The sequence below is a fragment of the Schistocerca serialis genome, chromosome 2, assembly GCF_023864345.2.
Source record: "Schistocerca serialis cubense isolate TAMUIC-IGC-003099 chromosome 2, iqSchSeri2.2, whole genome shotgun sequence".
Classification (NCBI taxonomy): Eukaryota; Metazoa; Arthropoda; class Insecta; order Orthoptera; family Acrididae; genus Schistocerca; species Schistocerca serialis.
The window spans coordinates 463182584-463198572 of record NC_064639.1 but is presented as its reverse complement, the minus strand read 5'-3'; the positions used below and the strand labels follow the sequence as shown (position 1 = coordinate 463198572).

The 15989-nt window shown below is 45.6% G+C and overlaps 1 protein-coding gene across 2 annotated transcripts in view; it reads right to left on the bottom strand.

Moving 5' to 3' along the window:
* The window catches only part of LOC126457366 (growth hormone-inducible transmembrane protein-like), an 87889-nt gene that overhangs the window by 12463 nt on the left and 59437 nt on the right, over nucleotides 1–15989 (bottom strand). For both annotated transcript variants that reach the window (XM_050093610.1, XM_050093609.1), the window contains exons 6-7: nucleotides 14059–14180; nucleotides 11257–11428 (exon numbers count right to left, since the gene is read on the bottom strand). In XM_050093610.1, the coding sequence (XP_049949567.1) occupies nucleotides 11257–11428; nucleotides 14059–14180 (294 nt within the window). The remainder of the gene's footprint in view (nucleotides 1–11256; nucleotides 11429–14058; nucleotides 14181–15989) is intronic.

Sequence of the window (15989 nt, the reverse complement as noted above, 5' to 3'; positions counted from 1 at the left end):
TCGAAGAGGAGGGCTCCCCATGTCAACCAGACGACCACGTACAGGGCTGGTGAGAAATGCACCGATGGTTAAACGGATACCACGATAGTGAAGTGGGTCCAAGAGGAGCAGCTGATCCGGAAGCTTGACAACCACATCCACACTGCAAGAGCTGTGGGCAAAGAAGCAAAGAATATTGAATTTACGCAAACAGCCAATCTTCAGATGAAGATATGGGGGCAACCATGTAAGCTTGTTAAAAGAAGACCCAAGAAATGCACATGGAGGACCATGGTCAGGCACTGGGCATCCAGGTACAGCTCCATATCAGGACGAACCATAGTACGACAATAAAAATGGACCACCTTTGACTTAAGGAAGAGAATTGAAAACCATGTGCGAGTGTCGACATGGAAGATTGTCAGATGGCACCCTGCAGCCGCTGTTCTGCAGAGGCCACCGAGTGGGAACTAGCACAGAAATCATCCACATACAGGGAGAGGCAGAAAGTTCATTAATAGCAATGAAAGAAAGGTGAACACTTAATACGGAGCCCTGTGGAATGCCATCCTCCTGAGTTCTCAGAGAGCTGAGAAAAGTGCCAACATGAACTCTGAACAATTGGTGGGACAGAAACAGTGAATAATAATTGGTAGGTTGAGGAGGGCAAGGCATGGAGGGAGAGCAGGCTTCTGGAAGCAAGATCCAAAACTGGATGAAGATGCAAATACCACCGTAAGCCCTCAAAGAGCCAACCTGGTTCCGACAACACACAGAACCCACAAATGGTTGGCGAGTGAGCATCATCAGTAAGATGAGATTCCTCTCGTTGGTAGGTTGAGGAGGGCAAGGCACGGAGGGAGAGCAGGCTTCTGGAAGCAAGATCCAAAACTGAAAGAGAATGGGCAACATTTGTGTGCACAGACTATGTACCCCTGGCAGAGTTGTGGGAGCGAGCCTCCAGCCTGACAGATGCCGTGAGAAGTGTCCTGGGAGGGAGCCCCAATGCCAACAGGTGCTGAAGAAGGGGGGCATTTCTTCAGCCAGGGAGTGGGAACATTACCCTGAGAGGAGGGTGTGGGAACTGCAGGGGAGGGGGAGAGGAGAAAGGGACAGGACTGGAGTAAAGAAGAGGGAGGAGGGGAAAGGCTGTAACAGCGGCAAAAGTAGAAGTCATTGACCAAGGATGAAGTCTTCCAATTTTTTGGGGAACCTCAGTGTAAGATAAACGATCCAGTGACTTATACTCTTGTATCTTCTTTTCTTTCTTATAAGCTGAGCTATCTGCTGAGCATGGAGAGTGACAGTCATGACAACATGCACGGGTGGTGGAACAGAAGGACTCCTTTCATGGAGTCGGTGTCCACAGCCACCACAGAGAGTTCACCGTACATCGGGAAGATATTCCAAAATCCAAGCACTGAAAGCACCTTTTGAGTGACAGGATGCACAGCTTCACGCTACACTGATTACACAACCTTGACATTCTTTGGGAGCGTATATCCCTCAAAAGCCAGAATAAAGGCACCACTATAGATGTGATTGTCCTAGTTTTCTGCACATGCTGAACAAAATGAACACCCTGTCATTCCCGATTGCCCCAGAGTTACTCATCAACTTGAAGTACGAGATCCCTATGAAAAAAGGATCCCTGGACCATGTTCATACACTAGTGAGGTGTAACTGACACCAGGGCACCACCACGATGATCACAAGCATGAAGAGCTGCAGACTGGGTGACAGAAGACATTCTGATCAACAGCGAAAACTATCGCATCTTACTGAGATACTATTTTGCTAAACTTGTCTTTGGTATTTACCACAAAAAATGGTGGCGGTGACTATGTCACATCCATTCTAGAGCAGACCACATTGCGAAGAAAGTGTTTCAATGTAAGCTGGCGAGCCTGGCCCTCCTTCCACTGTGTAACCGTGGAAAGGAAGGCCGCGAGGTCATAAAAAGCAGCATTCAATGATCCTTCCATTGATGGGAGTACTGATTCACCGGAATGACAAGCAACCACTCCTAAGTGTACGTGAAGAGGAAACAGCTCAGGAATTAGAAGTGTGATACCTGTGTTGTCAGGGGACTCTGCCAAATGGGTTCATAACAGGCCCACCACAGGGAATGATTTTGCATGCTGGCAACCTCGCAGAGCAGAGGGGAGCTACAGTGGGGAAGAGAGGAAAGAAGGGGATTTCTTTGAGAGGGGGGGGGGGGGGGGGGGAGGAATGAAAGAAAGGAGTTCTTCCTAAAATTGTTCACAATACAGAAACAGAATTTTGAAAGGGAGGTCAAGTGCCATGGGGGACAAGAAAAAGCTGAGAAAAAGGGGGAGTGGAAACATACAAGACAAGACCGAAAATGAGTAGCAGAACCTAGGTAATAGCTGAGTCGTCATAAAGTGAGTAAATGATGGAGAAAGGGGGTGCAGGAGGAGGAGCTAGAATGGGAATGAGTGGATATGGGGAAGGGAATGCAGCCTTGGAGAGAAGAAAGGCTGCAATAGCTTGGGGCCCCGTGTGAGCCACACACTACCCACAAAAAGAGTTGTGGGCCCCCGGAGGGGGGGGGGGGGGCCTCTTTATGTCGCTGTCAACTTAACCTATCTCTGTTAACAGACAGGACGAAGTTTGTAATGTAGTCCAATTTTGCAGGCTTGATACGAGGGCTATCCACAAAGTACATTAGGTTTTGGAATTAAAATAATTAAAGTATTGGAATTTTTTTTAATTATATACAGATGAAAGCCACACTTAAATACTACTTTTCTACATAGTTGCCATTTAAATGAAGGCACTTATCGTAGCGATGGACGAGCTTGGAAATTCCTTCGTCGTAAAATTCGGCCGCCTGCGCCTTCAACCACGTGGTTACCTCTTCTTGAAGCTGTGCGACTCATTACTCGATCGCATCATTACTGGTGACGAAACATGGGTTAAGCATGTGAACTGCGAGACAAAATTGCAGTCAACGCAGTGGGGCCACACAAATTCCCCCCCAAAACCCAAGAAATGCATGCAGACAATGTCGGCAAGGAAGGTGACGGCAACTGTCTTTTGGGACAGAAAAGGTGTGATTTTTGTGGATTTCCTGCAAAGAGGCACTACAATAAACTCTCGAAGGTATTGCCAAACTCTGCACAACCTCAGAAGAGCAATACAAAACAAGTGCAGGGGAAAGTTGGGCTCATAGATCTTGCTGATTCACGACAACACCTGGGCCCACACGACAAATACCACTCGTGAAGTTCTCGAATCTTTTAAGTGGGAGTTGTTTCCTCATCCGCCGTACAGTCCTGACCTGGCACTGAGCGACTTCCACTTATTTCCAGCAATGAAGAAGTGGTTGGCTATGCAGCGTTTTGATGACGACGCACAGCTTCAGGAAGAGAGAACCACGTGGTTGAAGGCGCAGGCGGCCGAATTTTACGACAAAGGAATTTCCGAGCTCGTCCATCGCTACGGTAAGTGCCTTAATTTAAATGGCAACTATGTAGAATAGTAGCATTTAAGTGTGGCTTTCATCTGCATATAATTAAAAAAAAATTATAGTACTTTATTTTTAATTCCAAAACGTAATGTACTTTGTGGATAGCCCTCGTACATGAATCGAATGACTGCTTAATCTGTCTCTTCACTCATGAAACTGCGCACTCAAAATCCAAGTTATTAGCACCCATAAAGATTTGCTTTGGACAAGTAATCTTAAAAAACTAAGTCTGCCTCAAACTTTCGTTAGAACAGCAATAACTGCACTGAATTAAATAACTTTCAAAGACAGCTTCAGTAAGGTAGAAGCCCAACAAATGTTAAAACCTGTGATTGTATTTTTGGTAGATAACATTTATACTACTGTACAATGACACGACACTGTTGAATGCTGTTTCTAAAAATCTCCAAGAGTTGGTTGGGTGGTTGGTTGAATTAAAAGAGGGGGAAAGGGACCAAACTATGAGGTCATAAGTCCCTTGTTCCGAATAAAACAATGCCACAAGTGTGAGAATAAAACAAACGAGACTGACAACTCAAAATGGAATGAAAGGAAAAATGGAATGAAAGGAAAAATTACAAGAACGATGAAGGGCAACAAACATGTAAATGGACTAAAGGGGACAAGAAAACCACAAAAACGCAAGAAACGGTATGAAGAGATTAAAACAACAAAGCAGATTACATGGCTGGCTGACCATAAGAATAAAAAAGGAGAATCCACCAACTCTGCAACACATTAAAACCTCCACCCTAGAAGCACTAAGGTGGAGGACACACAGGGACAAAGGACATGTGCTAAAACTTAGATCAAATGATAAAACCCACCCTCACAAATAAAACTTAAAACTAAATGGGCCGATGAGGCATTGTCAGATAAAATTAGTGGCAACAAGCCCAGTAACCCAAGATTTCGTCACTGGGCAGTCAAAGTGGGACAGTGCACCAGAATATGGGTCACTGTCAACCGGGTGCCGAACCGACACTCAGGCAGGTCTTCACGGCACAGGACGTAACCGTGGGTCACCCAAGTGTGGCCAATGCGGAGCCGGTAGAGGACAACAGATTTCCTGCGAGAGGTCCACATGGAAGTCTTCACACATTCTTAGTCTCCTTAAAGACACGCAGTTTGTTGTGTGTACTGTTATGCCATTCCGTCTCCCAAAGCCAAAAAACCCCACTGCGTAAGTCAGAATGCAGGTCAGGTTCAGAGATGTCCATCTCCAGAAGCGGTTACTGCATAGCCTGTTTGGCCAGCGTGACGGCAAGTTCATTGCCTGGGATACCGACGCGTCCTGGGGTCCACACAAACACCACTGAACGACAGGATCAGTCCAGGGCATAGATGGACTCCTGGATGGATGCTACCAAAGGATAGCGAGGGTAGCACTGCTCAATAACTTTTAGGCTGCTCAAGGAGTCAGTATACAGAAGAAACGATTCCTCGGGGCATGAACAGACAGATGGCCACCAGCTCTGCAGTGAATACACTGTGGCCATCAGGCAAGGAATGCTGTTCAAAATGGCCTCTGTGGACGTAGGCAAAACCAACATGACCATCAGCTATCAAGCCGTTGGTGTAAACCACTTCAGAGCCCTAGGAAATGTCAAGAATCGAGAGGTAGTGACAGCGGAGTGCGGCAGGAGTAACCGAGTCCATAGGTTCATGCGAAAGGTTCAGACAAATCTGCGGCCTAGGTGTACACCATGGAGGTGCATGCGGACGGACCTGGATGGGAGGTGGTAAAGGGAAGGACTCCAGTTCAGACAGAAGGGATCGCACATGAACAGCAACTGAGAACCCTGACCTGGGCCGCCGATGCGGGAGATAAACTGCCGAGGGTGGAGAAATGAGATGGTAATTCGGATGCTCAGGAGAACTACGAATGTCTGCAACCTAACTGGCGAGCAGTTGTGCACGTCAGATCTGCAATCGAGCGACTCCAGCCTCCACCAGGACACTGGTTACTGGACTCATTCTAAAAGCTCCTGTCGCTAGGCAAACACCACAGTGATGTCCTAGGTCGAGTACATGCAATGCTGAGGGCACTGCTGAACCATAAACCAGACTCCCATAGTCAACGCAGGATTGAACAAGGGCTTTGTAGAGCCGCAGCAGAGTAGAGCTATCTGCACCCCAGTTGGTGTAGCTCATGCAGCGGAGGGCATTGAGGTGCTGCCAGCACTTCCGATTGACTTGGCTACCTCACCTTCTTCAGCATTAAGCAGGTGTCGGGAACCAGTCCTAAGAAATGATATGTCACAACTACAGTGAGTGCATCATCATGAAGGTGAAGTTCTGGTTCCAGAGGAATGGTATGATGCTGACTGAACTGCATGACACACAACTTAGCGGCCCAAAACTGGAAGCCGTGGGCGAGAGCCCATGACTGCCTGCACCTTGTGGATGGCTCCCTGTAGGTGCCGCTCAGCAACACCAGTACTGGTGGAGAAGTATGAAATGAGGAAATTGTCTGCATACAGAGAGGGTGAGAGGGACGGCCCAACAGCTGCTGCTAGACCGTTAATGGTCACTAAAAATAGTGATACACTCAATACAGAGCCCTGTGGGACTCCATTCTCCTGGATATGAGGGAAGGGGGGGAGACTATGGCAGCAGGCACCAACTTGGGCACTGAAAGTATGGAGCCACAGGAAATGCTGGATAAAAATCAGGAGCAGGCGTCAGAGAGCCCACCCGTATAATGTGGCAAGGATATGATGTCGCCAGGTTGCGTAGATCAAAAAAGATGGCAACAAGGTGTTTGCTTCTGGAAAAAGGCTGTTCAGATGGCAGACTCGAGGGACACAAGACTATCAGTGGTAGAGCGACCCTGCCGGAAGCCGCCCTGACAACGAGCCAGTAGGCCACATTCCTCCAGGACCCAACCCAAACACCAACACACCATACATTCCAGCAGCTTACAAACAACGTTGGTCGGGCTGATGGGCCGATAGCTATCCACACCAAGTGGGTTTTGGCTGGGTTTGAGCACCGGAACGATGGTGCTCTCCCGCCATTGCAATGGAAAGACACCATCACACTAGATTCAGTTGAAGGTGACGAGGAGATGTTGCTCGTAGTCAGAAAAGAGATGTTTAATCATCTGACTGTGGATCTGATCCGGCCCAGGAGCTGTGTTGGGGCAATGTGCAAGTGCGCCCCATAAATGGGGCATTATAGGGTTCACTATGGCGTGTAGTGAACGAGAGGACTTTCCTTTCCATCTGTCGTTTGAGGGTGCGAAAGGCTGGGGGGTAGTTCTCCAATGCAGAGGCTTGAGCATAGTGCTCAGTAATCGCATTTGTATTGGTACATAGCACACCACTGATGGTAATGACAGGGACACCTGAAGTCTGATCGTCCAGACTTCGGAAGGTGACGTATGGCACCCAATGGTCGACAAGTACCTCTCCCAAAACTCCTGTTTCTTTCGTTTTATAACCTGGCGTACATGGGCACAGAGCCGCTTCAAGGCTATCAGATGCTTTAGGGAAGGGTGTCACTTATGTGTCTGTAGAGCTCGCCAACGCTCTGTAACTGACTCAGCGACTTCCGGCGACCACCAAGGGACTGGCGTTCGCCGGGGGCACACTGAAGAGAGAGGGATCATGTTTCCTGCTGCAGAAACGATTGTGGTAGTCACCTGCTCAACCATCACATCAATGTTACATGTGGGGAGAGTCAACAGTGACATCAGAGGTGAAATTTTCCCAGTCCGCCTTGTTTAAAGCCCATATGGGGAGGCATCCACGGGCCTGATGCTGGGGCAGTGACAGGAAGATGGGGAAGTGGTCACTACCACACAGGTCATCATGTGCTCTCCAGTGGATAGATGGGAGAAGTCCTAGTCTGCAAATTAATAAATCAATGGCCGAGTAACTACCATGAGCTACACTGAAATCTGTGGCGGCCCCAGTGTTTAAGAGGCACAGGCCAAACTGAGACAGTAAAGTTTCGACATCTCTGCCTCAGCCAGTAAGCATGGTGTCACCCCACAAGGGGTTATGGGTGTTAAAATCCCCCAAAAAGTAGGAAAGGTTTACGGAGTTGATCAATCAGTGCACCTAATACATTCAGGGGTACTACACCATCTGGAGGAAGATATACATTGCAGACAGTTATATCCTGTGTCGTCCATATTCTGACAGCCACAGCTTCAATAGGGGTCTGAAGGGGCACAGTTTCACTACAGACCGAGTTTCGGACATAAACGCAAACTACACCTGACACTCTATTATAGTCGCTACGTTTCCTGTAATAACCTTTATAGCCACGGAGGGCAGGGGTCCGCACTGCTGGGAACCAGGTTTCCTGGAGGGGAATGCAGAAAGCAGGTGTAAAGCTTAACAGTTGCCTTAGCTCAGCCAGGCGGTGGAAAAAACTGCCGCAATTCCACCAGAGGATGACATCATCTTGAGACTGGGAGGGCATGGAACATTCAATGAGGCAGTTTACACCTCAGGGTCACCTGGTGCCACAGACTTTTTGCCTGAGCAGTCTATATCCATTGTGTCTGAGGGTCTGGCAAGATCCATGTCCTCAGCAGATGCCAGAATCTCCACCCCATCCGCAGACGCAGAGCTTGTAGGTAGAGGTCGTGTGGGTGCCACTGCAATTTCCTTGGTCATAGGGGTTTTCTTTTTGGGTTTCTCTCTCTGCTCCTTGGGTTTCCCTGGCTAGGAGGACTTCACTGGCTCAGTCTCTGGGACTGAGGACGAGCGTGAAGCCCTATGACCAGCTGCTTTTGGGCTCTTCAGCCACTGGCGTTTGTCGTCTTTCCCAATAGCAGAAACCTGTAAAGGGAGTGACCCAAGGGACCCATTCCTAGTGAGAGGAGCTGAGGAAGCCTTATGCTTCTCTAGCTCAGAAGTGGGGACTGAAATCCCCAATGGTTGGGGGGAGGGGGGGGGGGGGGGTAGCTCCTGAAGTAGGTGGTGCGGGAGCAACAGGGAGGGAAGTGCCCCCCCCAAATCGGCTCGCTCTTTGGGAAATTTTGAAAAATGGAGGTCAAACCCTACAGGGGACCATCACATACAGGCCGAAATGTGTGAGACTCCTTTTAGTTGCCTCTTACGACAGGCAGGAATACCTTGAGCCTATTCTAACCCCCGGACCCGCAGAGCGATCTCCAAGAGTTCCTGACTGATTTACTGCAACTCTATACTTGACAAGATGGTCCACCAAGACTGTTGATGCAGATATGAGTATATGGAATAGGTTCCCGATATGCACGTAGCTCGAAGACATCTTAAGTGATAGGACATGGCACATTGTCCTCTATGGCAAGTGTTCATCAGAGACAGGGGTATGACCAGGAGTGCCCCCAGGAAAGAGGATCAGACTGCTATTATTTTATCTATACACAGATGATCTGACAGACACAATGAGGAGCAATTTGCAGCTGTTTTCTGACTCTTCTGTGGTGTACGGGAAGGTGTCACCATTGAGTGACTGGAGGAGGATAGAAGATGACTTTGACAAAATTTCTAGCCGGTCTGATGAACAGCAACAATCTCTAAATGTAGAGGAAAGTAAGTAAGTAAGTGCAGACGAGTACGAAAAACAATCCCATAATGTTCATATACAACACTAGTAGTGTGCTACATGACACAGTTTGGCTGATTAAGTATCTAGGCACAATGTTGCACAGTGATATGAAATGGTACAATCACTTAAGGACACTAGGAAGCATGGCAATTAGTCTGCTTCAGTTTATTCTGCTAGTTTTAGGAAAATGTTGTTCATCTGCAAAGGAAACCACATACAGAACACTAGTGCAACCAGCTGTTGAGTTCTGTTCAAGTGTTTGGGATTCCCACCCGTTAGGGTTAAAGGAAGACATTGAAGCCCTTCAGAAGTGTAACGATAGATTTGTTATCGCAAAACACAAATATTGCGAATATGCTTGGGAACTCAAATGGGAATCCCTGGAAGAAAAGTTGTGTTCCATTCAAGGTATGCAACTGGGAAAAAAGATATGTTCTATTTGAGGAATGCAACCGGGAAAATTCAGAGAACTGGCATTTGAAGCTGACTGTAGAACAACAACTGCTACCAACATACAGTTTGCGTAAGGACCACAAGATAAGAAAAATTAGGGCTCGTACAGAGGCATAAGGACAGTCTTTTTCCCTCGCTCTGTTTGTGAGTGACACAGGATGGTAAGTTACCAGTAGTGGTACAACGTATCTTCCGCCACACACGGAGTAGGACGCAAGAAAATACTAGGCCATGTGGTTTCGTTTTCTTTCTTGCAGTCACTTTAACTACAATGGAAGGGCTGTGCAGTGCTGGAATGGGAACAGGGAGGGGCTGGATGGGTGAGGACAGTGACTAACAAAGGTTGAGGCCAGGAGGGTTACGGGAATGTAGGATGTATTGCAGGGAAAGTTCCCACCTGCGCATTTCAGAAAAGCTGGTGTTGGTAGGAAAGATCTGTATGATTAAGATGAGGGATATCATGTTAGACAGCGTGTTCGGCAACAGGGTGGTCCACTTGTTTCTTGGCCACAGAGTCTTGGTGGCCGTTCGTGCGGACAGACAGCTTGTTGGTTGTCATGCCTACATAGAATGCAGCACAGAGGTTGTAGCTTAGCTTGTAAATCACATGACTGGTTTCACAGGGCTACCATGCCTTTCACAGGGCTACCTGTGAAATCAGTCATATGATTTACAAGCTAAGCTACAAGCTAAGCTGCAACCTCTGTGCTGCATTCTATGTAGGAATGACAACCAACAAGCTGTCTGTCCGCATGAACGGCCACTGACAAACTGCAACCAAAAAACAAGTGGACCACCCCGTAGCTGAACATGTTGCCAAACGTGATACCCCTCATCTCAATGACTGCTTCAAAGCCTGTGCCATATGGATCTTTCCCACCAACACCAGCTTTTCTGAATTGCACAGGTGGGAACTTTCCCTGCAATACATCCTATGTACTCTTAACCCTCCTGGTCTCAACCTTCGTTAGCCACTGTCCTCACCCATCCAGCCCCCCCCCCCCCCTTTCCCATTCCAGCACTACACAGCCGTCATTTCACCGTCACACCCAGCCTTTTAATTTCTTTTATTTCTCTCCTTTCTGCTACTTACCCCCTCCCCCCTCCACATCTTCTCTCTTTCCCTCCATCTAAACTGCAACACTTGACTATCTGCCACTCCCACCGTACTATCCCTCCCCTTCCCCACCCCAGCCTCCTCCTTACCCCCACCCAGTCACCACTCTCATCATGTACTGGTGCTGCTATTCGCAGTTGGTCTCAGCTCTCCGAGACTGCAGGCGTGTGTGCAAGTTGCGTTTGTGTGTGTGTGTGTGTGTGTGTGTGTGTGTGTGTGTGTGTGTGTGTGTGCTGCTGACAAAGGCCTTAATGGCCGAAAGCTTTAATTGCGTGAATCTTTTTATTGTGCCTATTGTGACTCAGCATCTCCACCATATGGTGAGCAGCAACTTTCCTTATCTGGTATTGTTACATCCCATCCTGGATTTTCCATTTTTTCATTTAACAACAAATTTAATACTGCAATGAAACTCCAAAAGCTGAAAACCCGAGACTAACTTACGCTTCTGCCTTTTGCATTGACTAGCACATCACATCAAACCCAAGAACGGGACAAAAATACTGAGTTCAACCAACACAGACATGGCAGGTTTAATTCTGTATGTATTTGCCTCCCATAATTAAATACTTTATCTACTTTTCTAAACTGTGTGTGGGTGACTTTATTCACAACATTTATATCCCAACCAGAATCTTTATATCATAGATACACGCATACTTACGCATTTACTGGGTCATATGGACGAGCTGAATTTATGGGGTAAACTTCAGCAAGTTTTATTATTCGCTGAGTATCATACAGCAAAAATCCAGAAAAGAGAAGTAAACCACCATACATGCTGATGGCATACAAGCCTGCACCCAGTGCAGTAGATGGTGGTAGAAACATGGTACCTGCAGAAAAATGGAAAATGCATTAATTTAACATTGGCTTCACAAAATCAATAATTTCAACTGGAAGTAGCCCTTATCACAAAAATGCATTGAGAGTTGTAAAAGAATTAAATACCATACTAAATACACAGGGACATTGAAAATATTCATTTGTGTGACAGTAAAATGGATATGAAACAAGCTTAATATATGTCTTTCAATAGGGATGTGGTAATTTGAATTTGTAAGAGTCAGACTACCTGATAAGGAAAGTGCAAGAATTCAAATATGTGTACAAATCTCATTCTAACTAAAGAGCTTCACACTGCATAGGTTACTTCTGAAGGGAAGATTTTCGTTTTATTTAAAGTAGCAGCATCTCTTAACCCATTTCTTAGTAAAAACAATCCTGTTTTCAAGCATCACAACATTTTTTTAAAGTAGACCTTTCTACAACTAAAGAAAAGAAGCCAATACAGATTTGGGAGAAGCAACTAGACATGACTGTCTAGAATACTGTTAAAAAGTTACTTTTCAACATTATGAGAACATGTAAAAAGAGGCCAACACCTCTTACACAACTTGTTAAATATCAAACACAAAAACTCCACTGTTACAATTCTGTGATACTACCTAGTTATTAGCTAAGTTTCATTTGTCAATTGTCCGCCCCTGATAGCTAAGTGGTCAGCACGACAGAATGTCAAACCTAAGGGCCAGGGTTCGATTCCTGGCTGGGTCGGAGATTTTCTCCGCTCAAGGACTGGGTGTTGTGTTGTCCTAATCATCATCATTTCATCCCCATCGACGTGCAAGTCATCGATGGGAGGCCCTAGTCACACAACATTTACATTTTACTGTCAATTAGATAACAGACAGCAATACTCCTGACATGTATGAACTGATTGGGAAAGTAACTCATTAACTGAAATTTAAAAGTTATGGTGGACAGTTGATACTAATTTTGTGGCAGAAGACATCCAGTAATGACACTTTCCATCCTATAAAACCCGTAACAGTTTTCAGTTTTATTTGTCTCTTGTATTTTAGTACCTTTAGTTTCAAAAGATCAGTGTAAATTATAATGGATGAAAGGACCGACAGAAAAAAAGGCCTTAAAACACACACACACACACACACACACACACACACACACACACACACACACACACACAGATATATACACTACTGGCCATTAAAATTGCTACACCAAGAAGAAATGCAGATGATAAACGGGTATTCATTGGACAAATATATTATACTAGAACTGACATGTGATTATATTTTCATGCAATTTGGGTGCATAGATCCTGAGAAATCAGTACCCATAACAACCACCTCTGGCCATAATAACGGCCTTGATACGCCTGGGCATTGAGTCAAACAGAGCTTGGACGGCGTGTACAATTACAGCTGCCCATGCAGCTTCAACACGATATCACAGTCCACTGGCGTATTGTGACGAGCCAGTTGGTTGGCCACCATTGGCCAGACGTTTGCAATTTGTGAGACATCTGGAGAATGTGTTGGCCAGGGCAGCAGTCAACATTTTTCTGTATCCAGATAGGCCCGTACAGGACCTGCAACATGCGGTCATGCATTATCCCGCTGAAACGTAGGGTTTCGCAGGGATCAAATGAAGGGTAGAGCCACAGGTCGTAACACATCTGAAATGTAATGTCGACTGTTCAAAGTGCCGTCAATGCGTACAAGAGGTGACTGAGACATGTAACCAATGGCACCCCATACCATCATGCTGGGTGATACGCCAGTATGATGATGATGATGATGATGATGATGATGATGATAACACGCTTCCAATGTGCGTTCACCGCAATGTCGCCAAACACGGATGCGACAATCAAAACGCTGTAAACAGAACCTGGATTCACCCGCAAAAAAAAAAAAAAAAAAAAAAAAAAAAGTTTTGCCATTTGTGCACCCAGGTTCGTCGTTGATTACACCATCGCAGGCACTCCTGTCTGTGATGCAGCATCGAGGGTAACCACAGCCATGGTCTCCGAGCTGATAGTCCATGCTGCTGCAAACGTCGTCTAACTGTTTGTGCAGATGGTTGTTGTCATGCAAATGTTCCCATCTGCTGACTCAGGGATCGAGACGTGGCTGCACGATCCGTTACAGCCATTCAGATAAGATGCCCGTCATCTCGACTGATAGTGATACGAGGCCATTGGGATCCAGTACAGCGTTCCGTATTACCCTCCTGAACCCACCGATTCCATATTCTGCTAACAGTCATTGGATCTCGACCAACGCGAGCAGCAATGTCGCGATACGATAAACCGCAATCGCGATAGACTATAATCCGATCTTTATCAAAGTCGGAAACGTGATGGTACGCATTATTTCTCCTTACACGAGGCATCACAACAACGTTTCACCAGGCAACGTCGGTCGACTGCTGTTTGTGTATGAGAAATCGGTTGGAAACTTTATTCATGTCAGCACGTTGTAGGTGTCACCACCGGCGCCAACCTTGTGTGAATGCTCTGAAAAGCTAAACATTTGCATATAACAGCATCTTCTTCCTGTAGGTTAAATTTCATGTCTGTAGCACGTCATCTTTGTGGTGTAGCAATTTTAATGGCCAGTAGTGTGTGTGATTATTTTTCTGTAGTAGCATATTATACCTAATGATGATGCAAACACTACTCCAAGACCAATGGCCAAGGGACCTCCCATCATCAAGAACTTTTCACTTGGTGCACAAACCGCCACGGTAGAGAGTCCGCCAACCACACCTGCTGTGTACCTGTAATGAAAATCATTTTAACTAGATGGTCAACCATAATGCAATGTATAAATTGTTTTAATATATGTGAGGCAAATCTATCTCTCAAGTGACTAAAGAAACAACAAATCACCCAACGTTCAGGCAAATAATATGCGATTTAAAGAGTCTTTTTTGACATTCATAATTATTACAACCCACACAAGACAGATTGCATGGTAATTATTTGCAACTTATGAAAGCCATTTATATTACACTTCTTAGACCAGGGCCATCATACCAGCAACCTGATCTCATCGATAAATAAACGACTTCATTTATCTTATTCATAATCTACACTGCTGTCTTGTTCTTATAGATTACTATTAATTTTAAGTACAAGCTAGAAGTACATATTCAGTATTACAGAATGAAAAATTTCCCGAAGTGCTGTTACAGTCACGAATCCACATAAAGCTTCCTGAAACTACTGTTATCTACAGACAGACATCTTGCTGGAAATAATGCCAGTTTTAGGGACCCAAGTTGCTCAAACATTAGCAGCACAAGAATTTATTGCATTGAAGTTTATAATTACAAATTCTTCTCTGTGCTGGCATCAAAGTCAGTGCCAGTGCAGCACACTGACTCTGAACATGATGATGCCATCTCACCAGTCTGCAGAGGATATGATCCTGCAGCATTCGACTCGTGTAATTATGGTATTGGGCACACAGCATGCCTCACTAGCAGCCAGCGTAGTCCATACAACACGCATTGCTGCTTAGGATAGAGACTGCATATCACTAGAGCACTCTTGCAGAAATCTATGGGTTGTGCTCGGGTAATCTCTCATCAGATATCCACAGTGTGGAGATGAACAGCATAGCCCTTCCACCACAGAAGGCTGGGGATGTCTGTCTGCTTACAGGTACCAGTGCAGGGCAGTAGCAGTTAACACACCTCCTGGTTACAACAACAGAAGGGCAATGCACCAAACACCACCAGTTTGACTTAGCAAGCCAAGTCTTATCATCTGTTGGTTCAAGGTCGGCAGCTCACAGCAACCAAGTAAGTATTACTGTCTGAGGCAACGACGTTATGCCTGGCCAGCGATGACCAAATGTGGCCTCCTTTTCTGGGCTCATCAGCAGGTCTTCACTACCCCTCTATTTTGCAAGAATGGCTTTCAGGCCTTAAGCTTGTTGCCTTTCCATCACATAGGCATGCTGGTAGTTGATCTTTCTGAAACTTTCATTCTCTCTTAGAAAATCAAACTGTGCTATTAAAACAACACAATGTCTTCTCATGCCAAGTTTATGATTTCGGCCTCTCGCTCCCACAAGATAAGGCAGTATCTTCTGTATTTGTTCTGTTTTAAACAATGTTGGCTCTCTGTCTGTTTGTCTTTTGACTGTGACATTGTGTGGGCCTGTTTTGGCTTGATGCTGGCTGGAGAGGATGTTGAGGAAATTTTACATTTGCCTGTAATACTTTTCTGCCGTGTAACATTCCCTCTCCTTTAACAAATATTTTCTGAATTTCTCTTAGTTTGCCTGTGAAATTCATGTTGCATAGGTAACTACACTGTACAATATTCTTTTATTTAAACATCTGAAAGCTTGTTCACAAAGTTTTTGGTCTGTTCTTAATCCTACATTGGTTCTGTTGAGTCAATATTTTCTAATATAAGTTTACAGTCTTATTCTACACTGCACTGCACTTTTTTACTCCTTTTTGCTATTATTTAGCCACTTGACATGTATTTGATGGCTTGACATTTAGGTTTTAGATCTCAAACAAAACAGAATGCATAAACTTTTAGTAGAACCATGGCAGCACTTTAGTGAA